Here is an 18,187-nt window from a genome sequence, read left to right on the forward strand (position 1 = left end):
TTACGCCAAGGTAAAGGACTTACCAGAGTGTGCCCTGCTTGGTTTGTGTGAGCACAAACCCCCAAACTAGGTCACCCCAAATTTAAAAAATCCCGTTAAACCAACTCAAGTGAGGAATAAAAGAAAGGCCATTTTCTAAAAACTATGCTTGCTCAGCAGGGAATTCAGTGCTGGCCACCCCCCACTTTTGCCAAGTCTGATCTCCAGGGAGCTGGTGCTCAACCCTATCTAAATAAAGCCCGAAGAATTCATCGGACAAAAGAAGGTCGCTTACTACTTAAGAGTAGTTTTTTGAGGGGCAGGGTGGATTAAATGCTGAAGGAGCACTTGATTAATTTGGATGTCTTGCATACCGTGTATCGTGCACAACTTGATTTCTATAAAAAATGAAGTATAAAAACAAGTTCAAATAGTAATGAAAATCCATATACACACACGGCTGTCAGTGGACCAACAAGAGACGTGAAACCTATATATTGGCTTCCTGTGCTTTTCTGGTGCAGATACGGAAGACAAAGGCGTTGGGTCAATGGATTCATCAAACGTGTTCTCTGTTGTTGCATCAATTATGGCCCTTTAGCACGCACTCTCCACTCCTACTCCTTCTTCCGAGGCTACAGCAATTCTCCCCAGGACGAACGTACCTCTCTCAGCCCTGGGACTGGAGTCGGGCCACCCACTGCCCTGGCGGCTGCCAAGACACTGGGACTTGTTGCTGGAGGCAGATCCTCTTGCTTGCCCAAGGAGAGCTGGTAGTATGCCGCGCCTCCCAGTCAGGTGTGGGTGGGGACAGTTGCCCCCGGTGCCCCCTGAGGGCGGAGAGCCCGCCCAAGGGGAAGGGAGTGCTCCCCTGGGTCCGGAGCTCCGTGCCTAGCCGGTCCTCCCGCCCAGGGCGCAGGGTCGAGGGCACCCGAGGGCCCAGCCACTCTCCTGCCTTCCCCGCGGCCTCCCCACCCCCATTCGGCCCTGGAATCAATAGTGGGCGCTGATTTTTCACAATTGCAGCTGTCTGATTCATCAGTGAATAATTAAATCAGAGGCAGCCAGGCCTGCCTGGAGTTGGAGTATAGGGGGCCCCCCGCCTAGATCCGCTCAAACTGGGGGTCAGTGAGAAGCTGAGAGGGCAGCCAGAGGACAGGCCTCTGCCGGCGCCCAAGCAGGGAGAGCTCCCTAGCTGGGGCGCCTCTCAGGGTGTGGCTGGAGAGACAGAGGAACGTGTAAGGGAGCTGGCCTGGCTGCTGGGAAAGGTGAGGGAAAATGGGGCGTTCCATAGTGGCCCTGCAGGGGTTGACAGCCCCTGCATTTTGGTCGCAGGCTCCAGATCCAAGCACCACGCTTGGATCCCTGCTAGGAGCTGCGGCTGGCTGCGTTCCGTGCAGACACTCTTTTCAGGATGACTTTCCAAAGGGACAGGAAATCCACCCTCAGAAAGCAAGTTGTCTTTGAGGAAGATAGAAGCGCCTAGAAACGGCATTGATTTAGACATCAATCCTGACCTACTCCCTCCTCCTCCTCCTCCTCCTCCTCCTCCTCCTCCTCCTCCTCCTCCTCCTCCTCCTCCTCCTCCTCTCCCGACTGGCTGGGCCAAGCCGCCCCTTCCTCGAGAAGGAAACCTTCCCAGCCCAGGGCCACCGGATTCGGCTGGCTGGCAACCAGACCCTTTCACTCAAGTCCCCACAGACTACATATCAACCCCCACAGCCTGCATGCCTACCCCGCAGGGTCTCCGACCTAATTCCACGGGCTCGACACCATTACCCACTGTCTCCACGAACCTGCACACCAGCCCCCACAACCTTGATACCCGCCTCTAGGACCTCCAAGCCACCTGAAACAGCCTCCAACCACCCTGAGTCTAGTGGCTAGCACCTAGGGCCTCCGTGTGTGTGCGTGGTATCAGCCTTCTTCGGCAGGGTGTGGGGCTTCTGAGTTCTCACACACAGCCGCCTACACACCAAGGTTTCCATACCAGTCCCCAGAGCCTCGACGTCCTCCTCTGTGGCGCCAACCTCACCCGCACAATCTGGACCCACTCCCTGAGGTTTATGTCACCACCTCCACCCCCACTCCGTAGGCCTCCATGCTTGGCTCGACCAAACAGCCAGCAGCACTTCGGGCGGTCTGCTGGGCAAATGCTATTACTTCCAACAGGTCTTCTATGCCCTCCAGTTCACAGGGTGCCCGGTTAGTTCTCTCAGCCCAGGGTCTTAGGGGGTGAGGAGGAGGTCTTCGGAACTCAGTTTCCTTATTGGCAGCCTTACCAACTGAGTCGGGCCTGGGAGCACTTTGGCTCACAGTGCAAGTCCTGCTTCTAGAATGGCCACAGCACTATGGCCACCTGCAACTCCCTCCAGTCTTGGTTTCTTACATGCGGTTCAAAGCACAACGATTCAGAATTCGTAAGATGACATCGAGACAATTTTGCGGTTATAAAATTCTCCTAAAACCACCTCACAGTGTTTTGTGCCTTTTTATACTATTACTCCGAAAGACCAACTCAGAAGATCTGGCTCTTTAATTTATTTGAGAGCAGAGAGTCAAAAAGCCTTAAAATTGTGCGATTTTAATAAACAGCCTGAATTCACATAAAGATTCGCAAACGCCTGTTTTATAGTTTCCGACTAAATATATATATTTAATCGAAAATTTTATTTCTAAAGTTTCATTTCAGGCCAGTGTATAAAATACTCTAAGCTAAAAAAAAAAATCTTCCCCTGTGGTACCTACACAACTGAAACATTGTAAACTCTCGTTTTCATTGAGAAAGTACTAGGTACTTGTAGTAATGAATAAACAAGGCTAAGTCCTCAAATTTTGTTATTTCTAGAACAAATAAATGGTGGTTTTTTAGAGGACAGTAAATTAAAAAGTGATGCCGTACTTAAGTGTCTCCGATAACTTAAAACCAGCTCTACTTTTAAGAAGCTAATTTTGTCCTTTTTACAACCAACTGCAACTTTTGCCTTTCTTTAGAGAAAACAACAAAAAAGATTTCACGCGCAACTTGATCGGGACAAAGGGACCTCACGCCCGGTCTCCTTTTGTAAGGTGACAACTGACAAAAAAGGAAAACTTTATCTTGAGCGCACTTAAGCAGTACATCTGGAAACCTTCTTTAATGAGAAAGTGCAACGGAAGTTAGCCTCTACTTGAAAACTGAGGCCGGGAGGGGCTTTGAGGCCAAGGTGACTAGTAATCCTGAGACAGGGACGAGAAGCCGTCGGTGAATTCCTAGCCCTTAGGTTTCAAGTTGCTTATTTAAAAGTGCTACGCGGTTTTAGAGAAAACCTCCGGTCTCAGGAAATGCCACATGCGCCTCCCTACCCGCAAAGAAGTCCTCAAGTTTTTGAGAATTTGCAAATTGGAACCCTCAACTTCCCCATATACTTTTTTTTTTTTTTAAATGTTTTCTACAAGAGGGAAAAAGCTTTCCTCTAAGCAGCTTCAGCAATGTTGGCAGCTTAGAAAACATGCCAGGAAAGGGATGTGGGGCTGGAACTCCGGTGTCTTGGAAGAGTCTATACCTTCTAGATGGCTATGGTCGGTTCAGACCAGAGCTTCACTACCCACTACCACTGGAACTCCTCCAGCCAGGAAGAAAGAGGACTGGGTGGGGGTTGGGGTGAGCGGTGGGGTAGGGGGATGGGGGAAGCAGAGTAAGAGCTAGAGGCAGTGACACACAGAGAGAATCTGGTCAACAAAACTTTACAGTCTATGAAAATAGAGAGAGATTAAGGTTAGCTGACCTAGTTCCTGGATTTCTTTAAAAACTAAGCAGATGGCCCCGCTGGTGTCTCATCTCAGCTGAAGTCATGATTCCGGTTTTGGCTGCCTCTGTAGCCTGTCAGTCCCAGTGCGCAGGTGCCCACGTTATTTGGGTTGATGGCTACCCCTTCGCAGTTCCTCTCAAGTATACCCACACCTCCCCTCCCCCCTTCCGCCCCCACTACTCCAACTACACCTTCAAGGTTTAGAGCTGAATTTGTGGCTCCAGGAAAATGCTTCTCCTGATACAGACTTTGTGGAGGTGGGGGGAGGGCGGCTTCCTCCCCGCACCTCAACGCCAAAGAGGCCAGATAAGCTGAAAGAAAAGACACAAACCCCAGCAAAGCAAACTATCTTTAGCTAATCTTATATAGTCAGGGGCAGGGTTTTGCTCTCCCTGAGTTTGCCTTACCATGATCCATAAGAGGAGGCAGGAATTGTTTCTAAAAGGACTGATTTGGCTTCAGCCACCAGATAACTTTTAAGGGGGGGGGGGGGGGGTGATGGTTTTTGTTTGTTGTTTGTTTGTTTAATTTTCCTAGAGCCAGTAGGATGTCTGGAAAGTGTTGGTGGATTTACAGGCTGAGACCCTGAAGGGACTTGGGTGCACTTTAGTTTTAGATTTCTTCTTCCCATGTTCAACCAGCCCGAGCTTTCAGACAGAAGACAATTGAAGCTAATGGAGATATCAAACAGAGGCACAATTCTGAAGGCTCCCTCTCTGCTACAAACACCCACCGTGCATCTGCACGTGTAATCACAGAGACTTGCCGCGTCTTCATTACTAGGGACTCAGATAACAGGGGAAGCAAACGCTCCTCCGTTGTTAGAAGGAAGCCTCTATTATCATTACTATTATTTGTGTACAGCAACGTAAGAATTTCTTTCTCTTCTTGAAATTCCCCCACAATATTGAAACAGTATTTGTTGTATGATTCATATAAATGCTGGAGGCCTTACTGAAAAACCATTACCATTTAATGGCTAGAAAATTGCTCTCCTTCTTTAAAAAAAAAAAAAAAAAGGAAGGAAGAAAAAAAGAAAGGAAGAAAAAAAAAAGAAAAAGGCTGGCGCAGTAGCAGCAGCAGCACACAGACAACAAAAAACTTTCTCCTGAATAATCCTCCCTTGCACAATGACAAAGAAATGATATTGACTTACCCAGGAATGGATGATGTGTTTGATAAGGGGGGACTTTTTTGTGTGTGAAGATTTCTGTCCCGGAGCTACACAGACAGCTGCAATTCATGGGCGATGCTGATTCCCAGAAAGGCTATGGATTGGCATGGGGTCTGCAGCTCACAGACCCTGATCAATACCCCTACACTCACACGCCAGATGGTTTGGGGAAGGGCAAAAATAAAATAGTCCAAAACAGCCCACCATTATGCACCCCCCATACTGCTTTGACAAACCTAGCTGTAGCACAAATGCGTTGGGGCCAACATAAAACCTGGACATATTTTGAGCATTTTGGTGTTTTTCTGGCCCTGCATGTTCCTAGATGAAGCTATGGCTACTGTTGGGTTTTTTTGTCTGTTTGTCTGTTTTGGTTTTATTTTAAGTTAAAACAAAGCTGTTGTTTCCTTATCCAGATTGTACTGACTTGGAGGTCTGTTTATAATTTTTGTGAATAATTTATAGAGCTCCTGTTTTAATTGAATCTCCCCAGTTTTAGTATGAAAATTACAGATAAAACACTGATAGTAAATATTTTTGTGTTTTCATTAAATTTCTAATTTGAGCTCTGAATTTTTTTTTTCTTCTGCCATCAAAAATCTAGCTGTTGAACAGTTTTCTCTGTACTCACTCACATTTGTGGTTGTGGAGGATATCTGACCTGCAGATGTGTTATCCCGAGAAGTGGCTCTCCTCCGGTCCTGCCACAATGCCTGATACACTTCCCCAGGATTCTAACAGGAATGGCTCTTATGGCACTACGTTCCCATAGTCTATTTGTGAATCAAATGCTGGAGAAGGGAGGAAGAGTAGAGTATAAGTTCACATTAAAAGCAAACCCCTCACCTAAAGAACTTGTTAAGCCTACAGCAGAGCGTGGAGTTAAACAAAAGATGATTTAAAAGCAGCTCTTTCTCCCTTTTGTTTTTATTAACAACACAATGAGAAAGAAACACCAAAGTATTTCACATTTTCATTAGTATTGCTACTGTTAAAATTACCCCTGTTAGAAAGAAAGGGAAGGGGGCATCTAAAACCCAAATCACTAAAAATTAGGGTACTAAGCCCTTTCATTTTTCTCTTTAATTGGAGTCTGAGTTGGAATATAAAAACATCAAAGCTATTAGAAAAACATCGTGGAAAAAAAATCTGCTTTAATTTAACCGAATGAAATTATATACAAAGAAGCCCAATGCGATTTCATGATTTTCCCGAGATTGTCAATATTGATTGAGAGGAGGGGGGAGGAGTGGAGGGAGAAAGGGGGGAGGGAGGAAAGGAGGAAGCCAAGCTTTGAGAAAATGGAACTCACCTTGTTGCTATCAGCACAGAAATGCAATTCCCAGGAGCAGAATTATCTTGGTGGTCTGGCAAATTAGTTTATCATTTTGAAAAATATTTAAATGGAAATTTACATGCTTAGGGTTCTGTTTGTATGAAGCACCAGGCTGGGGGTAGGGGGGAGGTCACTGGCTACTCCTTGAGCCTTGAACCTGGACAACAGCAACTGGAAGATACGGGCACTGGAGTCTATCAGAGAGACCTTTCCCAGCCCTGCCCTTCCCCGTTGTTTGGGGTTCCTGTCACTGAGCACTAGAGGACCAAAGCAGGTTGATGTCTGGGGAACTTTTGTTTGATAAGGTGTATACTTCAAACATTAGCTGGTTCAAATTATCCTGTGTCCAACCACAATAGATACAGTGAAGGGAACAAGAGGGGAAGAAACCAAAACAACAGAGAACTGCGTTATTATTCCTGTCTCTTTTGTAACACTAAAGATGTAAACAGTTAGGAAACTAGAGATCTGGCAAAGACTGGGGTATGCTGCTTTCTTACCCAAGCTTTGATGTCATAGAGGATGATGCCATTTGAAAGAATAATTGGCAACATATTGACCAGAGCTCAATAAAGTTGATCTATGAATAACATCACCATATATTCATGGGTGGTAGTGGGATGTGTCTGTAGCTGGAAAAGAGAGCAGAACAGCAGAAAAGGTCACTTCCAGAAGAACTGTTTTCCAAATGAATTAAACCGTTCTCTAGTCCCAAGAAGGCACATACAGTATTGTAGGCTGTCCTCGTTTTCTTATCAAGTTTTCTCTAACAGCTGGAAATGGTCGGAGGGGACAGTCTTAAGAAGACCCCCTGCTCTTCTTTTGACAGCTGATCAAAAGAAAATAGGTCACGCTTCTCCAACTTATGTTCACCCTGTCCTTAATTACTGTCTCTTTAAACAAAGGCAACATCTGCGCAACCTCAGCTAGCTTGAATCTTCGGAGGCAAACAGAGCGCAACCTGCTTTGGAAGAATCTGTTACTTTTAAAGCTTTCAATGCCAGTTGTTGGCCTCTCTGGCAGTCTTCAAGCACCCCTCAACCCACACACAGTTCGCGGAAATCTCTATCTCCTCCACTCCGACCTCCCGACCTGGGTTTGTCAAACAACGGGAATTCTAGGAAGACGAAGGTGTACTTTTAAAGCCACAGCTCTCAGAGAGTATTCTCCCATGTACGTAGTCAACGCCCCAAGCTCGGATCTTCAGATGCAAATACCAACGGAGGCTTACAATTACCTACCTACTGCAGTAACCTAGGGTGGACAGTCCTCTCTAGGATTCAAGAAAAGCGGTGTGTGTGTGTGTGTGTGTGTGTGTGTGTGTGTGTGTGTGTGTGTGTGTGTTGATAGAAGAAAGGTCCCCGGGTGCCGTCCCCACTATTTCCGCATACTCCATGCCCCCCCCCGCAAGGAGAAGTTTGCTGGGCTGTGAATATCAATTACAATCTTTACCCTCAACCCTATGAGTTCTACACTCTCCCCTTCTTCCCTATTCTCTGAAGGAGCAAGCATTTGGTCACCTTGAAACCGCAGCTGCTGGAATTTTAGTTTTGTCTTGCAATCTAGTAGGGCCCTTCTGAAGCCTCATAACTGAGAGATTTATGGGCTGGCCAAGTAATTAAATGATGTTATTGTGTTAACTTTGCATGCATTAGGGCTGCTTGTGCCGCCGCCGTCAGTGTGAACCTTCCGCCGCTGCTGGCCGCAGCTCTCAAGCAGCCTAGGCGTTAGAGTTGCTTTCCTCCATAGATTATGCACATACCAATCTCGGAAATTTACCGTGCATTAGAACACATTAGCGCCTGCATTTTAAAAGCTAGACTGCTAGCTCCCGGCGAGGGACTCTCGGGAAGTGGCTAGCTAGGAGACGCGCGTTTGTTTTTACCATACCACAAGCTTATAAGAGTGAAGAAAAGCTTTGAGGTGAGACTAAAGAAACCGAAGCAATCAGCCCAAATCGTAGCTGCCCGGGAGAGGCAGAAAGAGGCATCTCTCGTATAATTCCCCTTAGTCTTGCTTCTTTCTCTCTCCCCAGCAACCCCCTCTCCTCCCTTCTTCTCCTTGACGCTTGGATCCAGAAGCAAAAAATGGGGGGGGGGGGGGGGGAAACGAGTCGACTGTCAGCCAAACCTGAAACGCTCGGCCCCGCCCCTTCCACATCCATTGGCAGCTGCTCCAAGAAGATCTGCCTTTCGAGGCAGCTACTGACGCGGATTGGTTTCTCCTGATGTCCATCCGGCACGGTCCCGCCCCGGGCCCGGGAGGATAGGTTGGCTGCTCCCGCAAGCGGCAGAGCCCTTCTGGACAGCTCCCGCTCACCCAAACAGAAGACGTCGGCGCCAGAGTGGGCTCGGACATGGCGAGGCAACGCGCCCGCACAACCGGCGGGGCCCGGTGATCCCTCCCTCCTTCCCCATCCCCTCCCCTCTCCCGCACGCACGCCCTGTCCGCCCCCACCCCACCCCCACCCCGGGCGCGCCCGCCCGCAGCCCGGGGCACACACCCGCACGCACGCTACCCCAGCACACACTCCCGCACTCCCACGCCCGCCCCCGAGCCCGTGGCTGAACCACGCCACGCGTGCCTAGCCAGCCCGCCGGCAGCCCCCGCCGCTCCCACCGCCCCCGGGCCCCGATGGACTGAATGAAGGCTGCCTACACCGCCTATCGATGCCTCACCAAAGACCTAGAAGGCTGCGCCATGAACCCGGAGCTGACAATGGAAAGTCTGGGCACTTTGCACGGGCCGGTCGGCGGCGGCAGCGGCGGGGGCGGCGGCGGGGGCGGCGGGGGCGGGGGCGGGGGCCCGGGCCATGAGCAGGAGCTACTGGCCAGCCCCAGCCCCCACCACGCGGGCCGCGGCGCTGCTGGCTCTCTGCGCGGCCCGCCGCCGCCGCCAACAGCGCACCAGGAGCTGGGCACCGCAGCAGCGGCGGCAGCGGCGGCGTCGCGCTCCGCAATGGTCACCAGTATGGCCTCGATCCTGGACGGCAGCGACTACCGGCCAGAGCTCTCTATCCCGCTGCACCACGCCATGAGTATGTCCTGCGACTCGTCCCCGCCAGGCATGGGCATGAGCAACACCTACACTACACTGACGCCGCTCCAGCCGCTGCCACCCATCTCCACGGTCTCAGACAAGTTCCACCACCCGCACCCTCATCACCACCCTCACCACCACCATCACCACCACCATCACCATCAGCGTCTGTCGGGCAACGTCAGTGGCAGCTTCACTCTCATGCGCGACGAACGCGGGCTTCCGTCCATGAACAACCTTTATAGCCCTTACAAGGAGATGCCTAGTATGAGCCAGAGCCTGTCTCCGCTGGCTGCTACGCCGCTGGGCAACGGGCTGGGTGGCCTTCACAACGCTCAGCAGAGCCTGCCCAACTATGGTCCGCCTGGCCACGACAAAATGCTCACCCCCAATTTCGACGCGCACCACACTGCCATGCTGACCCGCGGTGAGCAACACCTGTCCCGAGGCCTGGGTACCCCGCCTGCGGCCATGATGTCTCACCTCAATGGCTTGCACCACCCGGGCCACACTCAATCCCATGGGCCAGTGCTGGCTCCTAGCCGGGAGAGGCCCCCTTCGTCCTCCTCGGGTTCGCAGGTGGCCACGTCGGGACAGCTGGAAGAGATCAACACCAAAGAGGTAGCTCAGCGTATCACCGCCGAGCTGAAGCGCTACAGCATCCCACAGGCGATCTTCGCACAGAGGGTTCTATGCCGGTCTCAGGGGACTCTCTCCGACCTGCTCCGGAATCCCAAACCCTGGAGTAAACTCAAATCTGGCAGGGAGACCTTCCGCAGGATGTGGAAGTGGCTGCAGGAGCCGGAGTTCCAGCGCATGTCTGCCTTACGCCTGGCAGGTAAGACTGGGGGGCAGCCTGCTGGGGAAACTGCTCCAGCGTGCATGTGGGACTCATCTGTGCCCCCGAGCTCTGGTCTTTGCTTTGCTCCTTTTCTCCCTACACACTTCTCCTTTCTTCTCTTTCTTTTTCTTCCATTTTCACTTTCTCCCCCCCCCCCGCTTTTTCCGTCTTTTGCTTTCTCACTCCTTGACTGGTTTTCATTGGCCCCAACCACTTCTCTTGCCCTGTTATCAATGTGCCAACCTTTTCCTCTCCTCCTATAGTAGAAGGCAGGATCCGGGCTCTTAGTGTCCCCTAGAAGCCCTGTTTTTTGGACTCAAGAAAACCGAGAAGTGCACTCAGCCAAAAACCTGTGTACTTGAATTCGTAGGACAACGTGTTTCCGTTTTCCAGAATGCCTAGTCTCCTTATGTAGATGCTTTGACCGTTAGTGGGCTCTGCTCCTTAGAAAAGAAAAAGTTCCTCACTCACTTCCTTCCTACCAAAGCGGGCAAACTTCTTTGGTCATTGGCAGGAGGTACGCCCTTGCGCAGCCAGGACATAACACCGGTGCCAGAACCTATCCGAGGCTTTCGTGATAGATAGCCCAAGGACTCTATGAACCACCAAAAGAGCGGAGTCTGGCCAGTTCCTGAATACTTGCCTACAGAAAAGAGGGTGCAAAGACGAAGGTTTGGGGCTGCCACGCTCATCGCTTTGGGAAGAGGGAAGAGCTGCCTCATTCGCCCGTAGCCCTTGCTGGGCTGCCAGCTCAGGGTTTGCAGAGAATTGCCAGGTCTCTAAGAAAGGTCAAGGAGCTCTCGGAAAGAGGTGCTGAAAAATTAAGATGCGAGTTAGTTAATGCTTCTTGGCCGCTGCAGGTTGTAAGCCCCGCCTTTGCATTAAGCGGGCGCTGATTGTGCGTGTGGCGGAGTGGCGGGGAGGGCTGGCAGCCCGCGGCAGGGGACCGGTCAACGCGCGGGTTACTTTGTTCTGAAGCGGGCTGGGCTCTCTGTGCCTCCTCTAGCGGCCAAGAGGCGAGGTACAGCCCTCTATTGTTCTAGGAACGCTGAAATCGCTGGTGTGGGCGGTGGGTGCAAAAGCGAAAGAGGCCGTCTGATGCTGCGGTTGACACAGTTGCGAGCTTTTGTGCAAGCAGATCCGGCTCCCAGAGTGCCTTGACTGCCCTGCCCCGAGGCCTGAACCGCGGACCCAGAAGGGCAAGGTGTCCAGGCCTCCCACTGGTGAGGACATACAATGCCCAGCTACAAGCCTGTCTGCGTGATTTCTCAGTACCTCTTGGTGCTCTAGAACAATTAGTGTCGGCCTTAATTTGCATAAAATCCGTATCGGGGCTCTCGTGTTTCTGAATCCCGTGCTCACCGCTCACTAGCTCTGGATCTGCTAGCTCAGGTGTCCATTCTGGTCCCCTGGGACTTTCTAGCACCACCGATCTGGGCTTGTGGGATGCAGTCCACCGTTGCCTAGCTGGACTTGGGGATGTGTCCCTCTGCGTAATCACTGCACCGGAGGAGGAGGCGTTCCCTGCTACAGCCGGCTCCTTTGCCCACTGTGGATTTTGTTCACGAATCAGGCAGTCAATCTAAAAGGGTAAAGAAACACACACACACACACACACACACACACACACACTGGTATTTGTTTTGGAGAACTCCCCTTCAAAATCAGTGGGCTGCGGACACTTTTGAATAGAGTTCGAAGTCGACTTTAATCTCTCTCTCTCTCTCTCTCTCTCTCTCTCTCTCTCTCTCTCTCTCTCTCTCTCTCTCTCTCTCTCTCTCCCCCCCCCCCCGTTTGTTTATTCTTGATCATCTCCTACAGTGTCCTCGGATTAGCAAAGATAAAGTTGTGAAAGCAGTGAGCTTAATGACTGCACTCACTGTAGTGAGCCTTTGTTTTAGATCTTCCACTCCCCAGTACAGCGGGAGCTCTAAGGGGTCTCCAGCGCTGGGCTGGCTCCTGCGCTTGGAGGCCGGAAGGAACTTGGCAGCTGCTCTTTGGGGGTACGGTAAAAGGCTGGACTACAGCTGTTCTACTCTGGCCTATCTCGGAGCGCTGCCGCCCCCTCACGCCTGTCGGGCAAAGAACAAGGCTGTTCAAACACTAGAGTTCTGCCCGTGTAGGTCTTGAAAGTTAAGCCTTGCCTTGCGGTGGGCTTTTACTACAGTATATGAGGAAGAGTATGGTAAGGGCTCTGAGCCCCAAACTCTTGAAAATTTGCCCACTGACTCCTGGAGGCAAACCTTCCACAGTCCTTGCAGCATGAATTTCGGCGGGGAATGCCGACGGGAGAAGTCCGTTGAGGACCCGGGCTTTGCTTAAACATTTAAATGTGAGTCTGTTTTATTACCCCAGGTGAAAGGAGACAAGAGCCTTTTTTTTTTTTTTCTTAACCTGACCGTTTTATCAGCAACTACGAGTGTGTTGAGTGGTTATTATTACACAGGAGGCTTTTCAGTGTGGGGTCAGTAGATCAGTCTCTTCAGACTCTGCGGCAAAAGCTGGGCCGAGTAAATAGGCATTGTGTGCTCAGTAGAGTAGGGAACAGAAGCACACAGAGGAGAAAAGGGAGGCCTTTTGATTGTTATTGATCGATGGGAAACCCCGCTGGGAAGCATCCGGGAGCCTAGGCCTTTGGGACCCTGGGGTTAGGCAAGCCAGCGACTCCCCAGGACGGCGGTCTCAGCCCAGCACCTGTACGACCTGGGGACCTGGGGCCCACATCCGGGTACCCATTCATATTATCCTTCATTCATATAGTCTCATAGTCTCTCTCTCTCTCTCTCTCTCTCTCTCTCTCTCTCTCTCTCTCTCTCTCTCTCTCTCTCTCTCTCTCCTTTTAGCATTTTGAGTCCGGTCTGGATGTACAGGGGTATACAGGGGTCTGACAAACTCTACCTTTAAGTCAAGAATACCTAGTGTCTCTCTCTCTCTCTCTCTCTCTCTCTCTCTCTCTCTCTCTCTCTCTCTCTCCCTCCCTCCCTCCCTCCCTCCCTTCCTCCCTCCGTCCTTCCCTCCCTCCCCCCTTTTATCATTTGGAGTCCCGTCTGGATGTACAGGGGTCGGAGGGAGTCTTTAATTTGGTTACTATCTTCAAGCTCTATCTTTAGGACAAGTATACCTAGTCACCGGGAATTAGGTCTTCCAACTAGCCCACGCAACTTCCCGGTCTTTTAGCTGCTGGCACAGCCAAGCTCAGGTTACACCAGAGAGGACCCCAGGGCGAGGTTAGGGAAGCTCAGATTGTCCCAACGCAGAAGTGAGAGAAAGGAATTCTACATGCACTGGGTAGTGAGAACAGCTAGTGCTTGCAACAGGCCAAATAGGCTGGGGGTGGCTGGAGAACGGATCCTGCTGGGCGGTTCTTATTATCCTGGCCTGAAGACAAATTCACTCCGTTTTTGAGCACACTTACCCTGGCTTTGATCCTCAAGGGGCCTCTGCACCTAGTACAAAAGTGAACTGGGAGGGACCTCAAGAACTCAGGGAAGATCCTGAGTCCTTTGCCTAGTGTCGGAAAGCCCAGGCTTTAAAAGATGAGGGTGGTTTGTTGGTTTGTTGGTTTGTTTTCCAATGCAGGAAAACAAAAGCGTGCGTGGCTGAGTTACCTTCATAGGTGAGGCTTCTGCCTTTTGGGAGCTAGGATCCGGGCTTGGTCCTCCCAGAGCCTGTCTCCAGAGCCAACAGCGCGAAACCAGTACAACGTTCTTCAGGAAGCAGCCCCAAACAGTCGGAGAATGGAGCTCACTCAATTCAGATCTAAGGTGCTAAACCAAGCGGATGTCTGTCGTCGGACCCACTTAACACTCGCCACAGAATGTTGATCTGACAGTGTGTCTGACCAGTGCTCCTACCCAGGCACACGTATGTGCGCGTGTCCTGCCGCGCAGTAAAGTGCTTATATGATGCGGGAGACAGGTTGTTGTTATTATTATTGTTGTTTGTTTTCTAAAACGAAGGGTTGGAAGAGGGCCTCGGCCACACTGTGCCTTCTGTGCCCCGCCCAACCTTTCCCACCATTTTGTTTCTCCAGCCCGGGGTCCCATCTTGTAACTCCCAAGGGTTTAAAAGTTCAGGGATCCGAGCCAGGAGGCCAAACCCAACGCAGAATAGACTGATCTGTTAGTCTGCTGGCTGATCGGATTAATAAGTGAAAAGCTCACTACCGGTGTCCCTAGTCCCCCAAAGAACGCCTTCCTAACAGCGATTGAGATGAGCAGGAGCTTGTGGAGGAGGCAGGACACGAGGGAGCTGAGTGAACCCGAGTTTGAGAAGTATTCCAGGCGGCCGCGGGCAGCAGTGGATTACAGGGGCCGCGCGTTTATTTTTATTCCAGGCTTTCCATCGTGTGGTTATGTCACTTTCTCAAACAAATGTGTATATGGAGGGAGATCGATGCTGATAATGTTTAGAAGATTAAAAGAGCATTAATGCTAGCAACAATAGCGTAAACGTGTGGACCCAGATTTCATTGATCTGGAACCTGATCCGGCGCGTTTCCAGTAAGTCCAACGGCCGCTTGCCCTTCCCAGAAGAGCGCTCGCCAGTGCCCAGGCTCCCTGGCGCTTCGGCCACGCCACTTCACCAGCTGGGGCCCAGTTCTCAGGTTTGACCGCAGCTCTTCCCTCGAGCAGCCTCTGGAGCCAGCTCTATTCTCGCCAAGGTTTTCTTAGCTTCTGGGCTCCATTCACCACCCCTGCGCGAACAGGGTACACTCTCGGCACTCCCTGGGGCGACAATTGGTGGTCCCCGGAAAAACAAAACAAAACAAAACAAAACAAAAAAACCAATTTTTAAAAAAATAAAGAAAAGGCGCCTTAGTTCTCCATGCCTTTGACTACCGGACTTGATCCAATAATCTCTCTCTCTCTCTCTCTCTCTCTCTCTCTCTCTCTCTCTCTCTCTCTCTCTCTCTCACACACACACACACACACACACACACACACACACACACACACTCACTCCATACACATGCATGAACACATCAAAACTGTCCTGGAAAGCCTCTTAGTTTTGAAATTCGTTCTCGATTAAGTTTTCAAATAATGTGAACAATGTGAATAAAGCGTCAGCGAACGTCCTTACAGGCTTCAATTCTAAAAGTCCTACTTGCAGACTTTGCACTGATGATGCCTTAGCTGGGCTGTTAAACTCAGTCTCAGTACCAAAAGCCTGGCCTTCATCCCTCAGAATGGCCCTCTATGTGGTGGACTACTTGGCTCAACCCCTGGGATCTTGTCTTCTGTCTTGATGTGCTGGGATCTTAGGCAAGGCAACTAGAACACCCAACCCACACGTTTCCACCTGATTCTGAGGCCACAGGCTGTAGTGTGTGTTGAGGGAGGGGCTGCTCTGAGACATACACCCAATCCACCAGATAGAAAACTCCAGAACTTTTTCTTCCCAGCTATGGGTGAGAGGGAAAAGTTACATTCTCAATCCCCTTTCTTGTTTGTTCATTGAGAAGGAGCATTGAGGTGAATCTTCTAGAGAGAAGGGGCAACAGCTGTTTTAGTTGTTTGTAAATTATATATGTAGGGGTGTGTGTGTGTGTGTGTGTGTGTGTATGAGAATATGAATATTTTCTTTTAAGAGGGTCTTAGACTTGGTGGAAAGAGGTGTTTTCTTATTTTCCCCAAGAAAAATGTGGAGGGGGGAGAGAAAGAAAAGAAGGAGATATAAACCTTGTCCTTTGCTTTGGATGTGGGGAAGAGAAAGTGGTTGTTTCTCATCTTCCCACCAGTGGCTTCCCTTAGAACAAAGGAGCAAAGTGCCCAAGTCCCTAAAAGCCCTGTGCTCATCAAATACCACAAGGAGCATAGGTGGTTTCCTTTTGGAGTGGAAGGCAACTGTCCCACTATCCAAAAGCTCTAGACAGCATCTGTCATCCCTTCCCCTCCAGGAGGGCTGAGAAAGCCTTTATTGAGTGTGGGTGGGTGGGTGGGTGTCTTAGATTACCTCTGCCCCCTTTAAAATCTGATTCCTGCTGAAATGTGTAGGGCTAATTTGATTGTTCCCCATTCTCTTTGTCCCTATAATGTCTTAGTAACAGCTACATTCTTAAGACAAGACTGTCCAGAGGGCACAGAACCCTGGACCCTCTTTCCAGGAATTCATTTTATGATCATCTCTGGGTGCAAGGAGAACCCTTCCTTTGACTTCTCTGACTTAAAAAATACCCATTTGCCCAGGAGAATGGAGAAAGGGAGCTCTTGGGAAGAAAGTATCGCTTAGGGATGGCTAGTAGCTAGGGTTGTCAGAAAGTGTCTCTGCAAAAACTAGTATCATCCTGGGGGAAATCTCCAGAGAAATGAAAACCTCAAAGGAAAAGCAGGGAGATTCAGGTTCTGGGTTCTTGCCAAAGGAAGAGAAACAAGGAGAGCGTAAATAGAAATAATTGTCTGGATAAATGGCCCTGGGGAAGAGAATGAGATGGGGGGCATTTGGGCTTGAACTCCATCTGCACACCCTCTGAGTAGTATTTGCTTTCATCCTTTTGGGGGACTCTTTTCTCCCCCCCCCCACTCCCCTTTGAACTAAGGAATGCCATTTCCTTCAGAGAGGTAACTCCTCTTCAGGACTGAGTGCATCAGGAGGAGGTCCTCTAGCCTGTGTGGTCAGAGGAGTGACTTCCTCCCTGGTGAGAGGCAACCTGCTCTCCAGTCCGGGCCTTCCCTTCAGCCAACCTTAGGGCCTGTGAGGGAGATGTTTTGATTTCCAGTGTCAGGCAAAATAGTAACTGTAAAGATCATGTGGGGTGTGTTGGGTAGGGCAGTAGGAGGCAGGGAAGTTGACTGGTTATCCCAATTGACTGATTATCCTGACATAGGACAGACACAAGGCACAGAGACAGAGATTGTCTCACTTGGGGAGTAGGATTCCTAGGAAGCTGTGGGTACCTATCATGAATAAAAGTCCCACACAAATTGTCCCAGGGCCCCAGAAGGCTCTGTATTTCTCTGCGGTACCTTTCTCACCACTTGAGGGTCTATTACTCTTTCAGTAGAAAGCAGACTTTGTTTGGGTTGGAAGCACACCTCCAACGTAATGTAATCAGCATTGGACTTTGGCTCCTGTAATCAAATATACATATACTTTCTCCTGTAGAAAGAAAAATAATGTCTCTGTAACTGGTATTGACTTGAAATCATGTAATTTCTGGAAAGCATCACATTTTTTAGAGGGAAATGTAAAATTAAGGGGGAAACAACCAACCATTTTTGTGGTTTGTTTTGTCATTACCAAGAAGACCCAGTTACCACCTAAGAAAGGGCACAATGAGCACTCATGGGGCTCACATTCTCAGCCTCTCTAGTTGCAGATATCTCTGTACAGCTTCTGTACAGTCAGCCTCTTAGATCTGTATTGATAGGAAGCTATATTGACTGGCTCTCCAGATCCCAGAACATGAGCTTTTCTGTTGCCTCACATTCTTAAAGGAACCCGCCTTGCATTTTACTCCCTCCTTGGAGAGGTCACTGGCAGTGGGATCTGGCTGTGCAGCAAGCTCGGTGCCTATCCCCAGCATATTCTCTGTTCTACCCTGGAGCTTCTCCCTGGAGCAGCTTGGTCTCCCCACCTCCTAGGGTGAGGCTTTGGGCTCTGCCCAAGCTGAGTCTGTTAGGGAATCTGTTGTAAACACAGATCCATTGATTTGCATTTGTCAGAGAGTAAAGTTAAACCAGTGAAAAGAGAAGCCCTTACCCTTTTATGCAGGGCCAGGGAAACCTTTCATATTGATCCTATTGATCGAACCTTTCCCTTTAAGGAAACCACATAGTTAAAGACCCTCGCTCAATAGATTTACCCTTCGTGCTTATGATATTCCTCTAAGTGTTCTCATCTAGGATAGCTGGGCACTAAGCCCACATTCCAAGCCAAACCAAAAAAAAAAAAAAAAAAGCAGGGAGTCCGGAGACAGAATTGTGAGATGTGAAATTAAATCAGACTGAAATGTATAGTGACACAGCTGGGGATGTTTTGATCATTGGGAGATGACATGCAGAGATAAAGATAAATTAGATACA

At 49.9% G+C, this 18,187-nt stretch overlaps 1 protein-coding gene across 1 annotated transcript in view; it reads left to right on the plus strand.

Annotated features, from left to right (window-relative positions):
- Positions 1-8,581: 8,581 nt before the first annotated feature.
- The window catches only part of Onecut2 (one cut homeobox 2), a 42,313-nt gene continuing 32,707 nt past the window's right edge, over positions 8,582-18,187 (plus strand). The window contains exon 1 of the mRNA XM_051163430.1: positions 8,582-10,157. Coding sequence (XP_051019387.1) covers positions 8,924-10,157 — 1,234 coding nt within the window. The 5' untranslated portion in view covers positions 8,582-8,923. The remainder of the gene's footprint in view (positions 10,158-18,187) is intronic.

The sequence above is a fragment of the Acomys russatus genome, chromosome 20 (assembly GCF_903995435.1).
Source record: "Acomys russatus chromosome 20, mAcoRus1.1, whole genome shotgun sequence".
Taxonomy (NCBI): domain Eukaryota; kingdom Metazoa; phylum Chordata; class Mammalia; order Rodentia; family Muridae; genus Acomys; species Acomys russatus.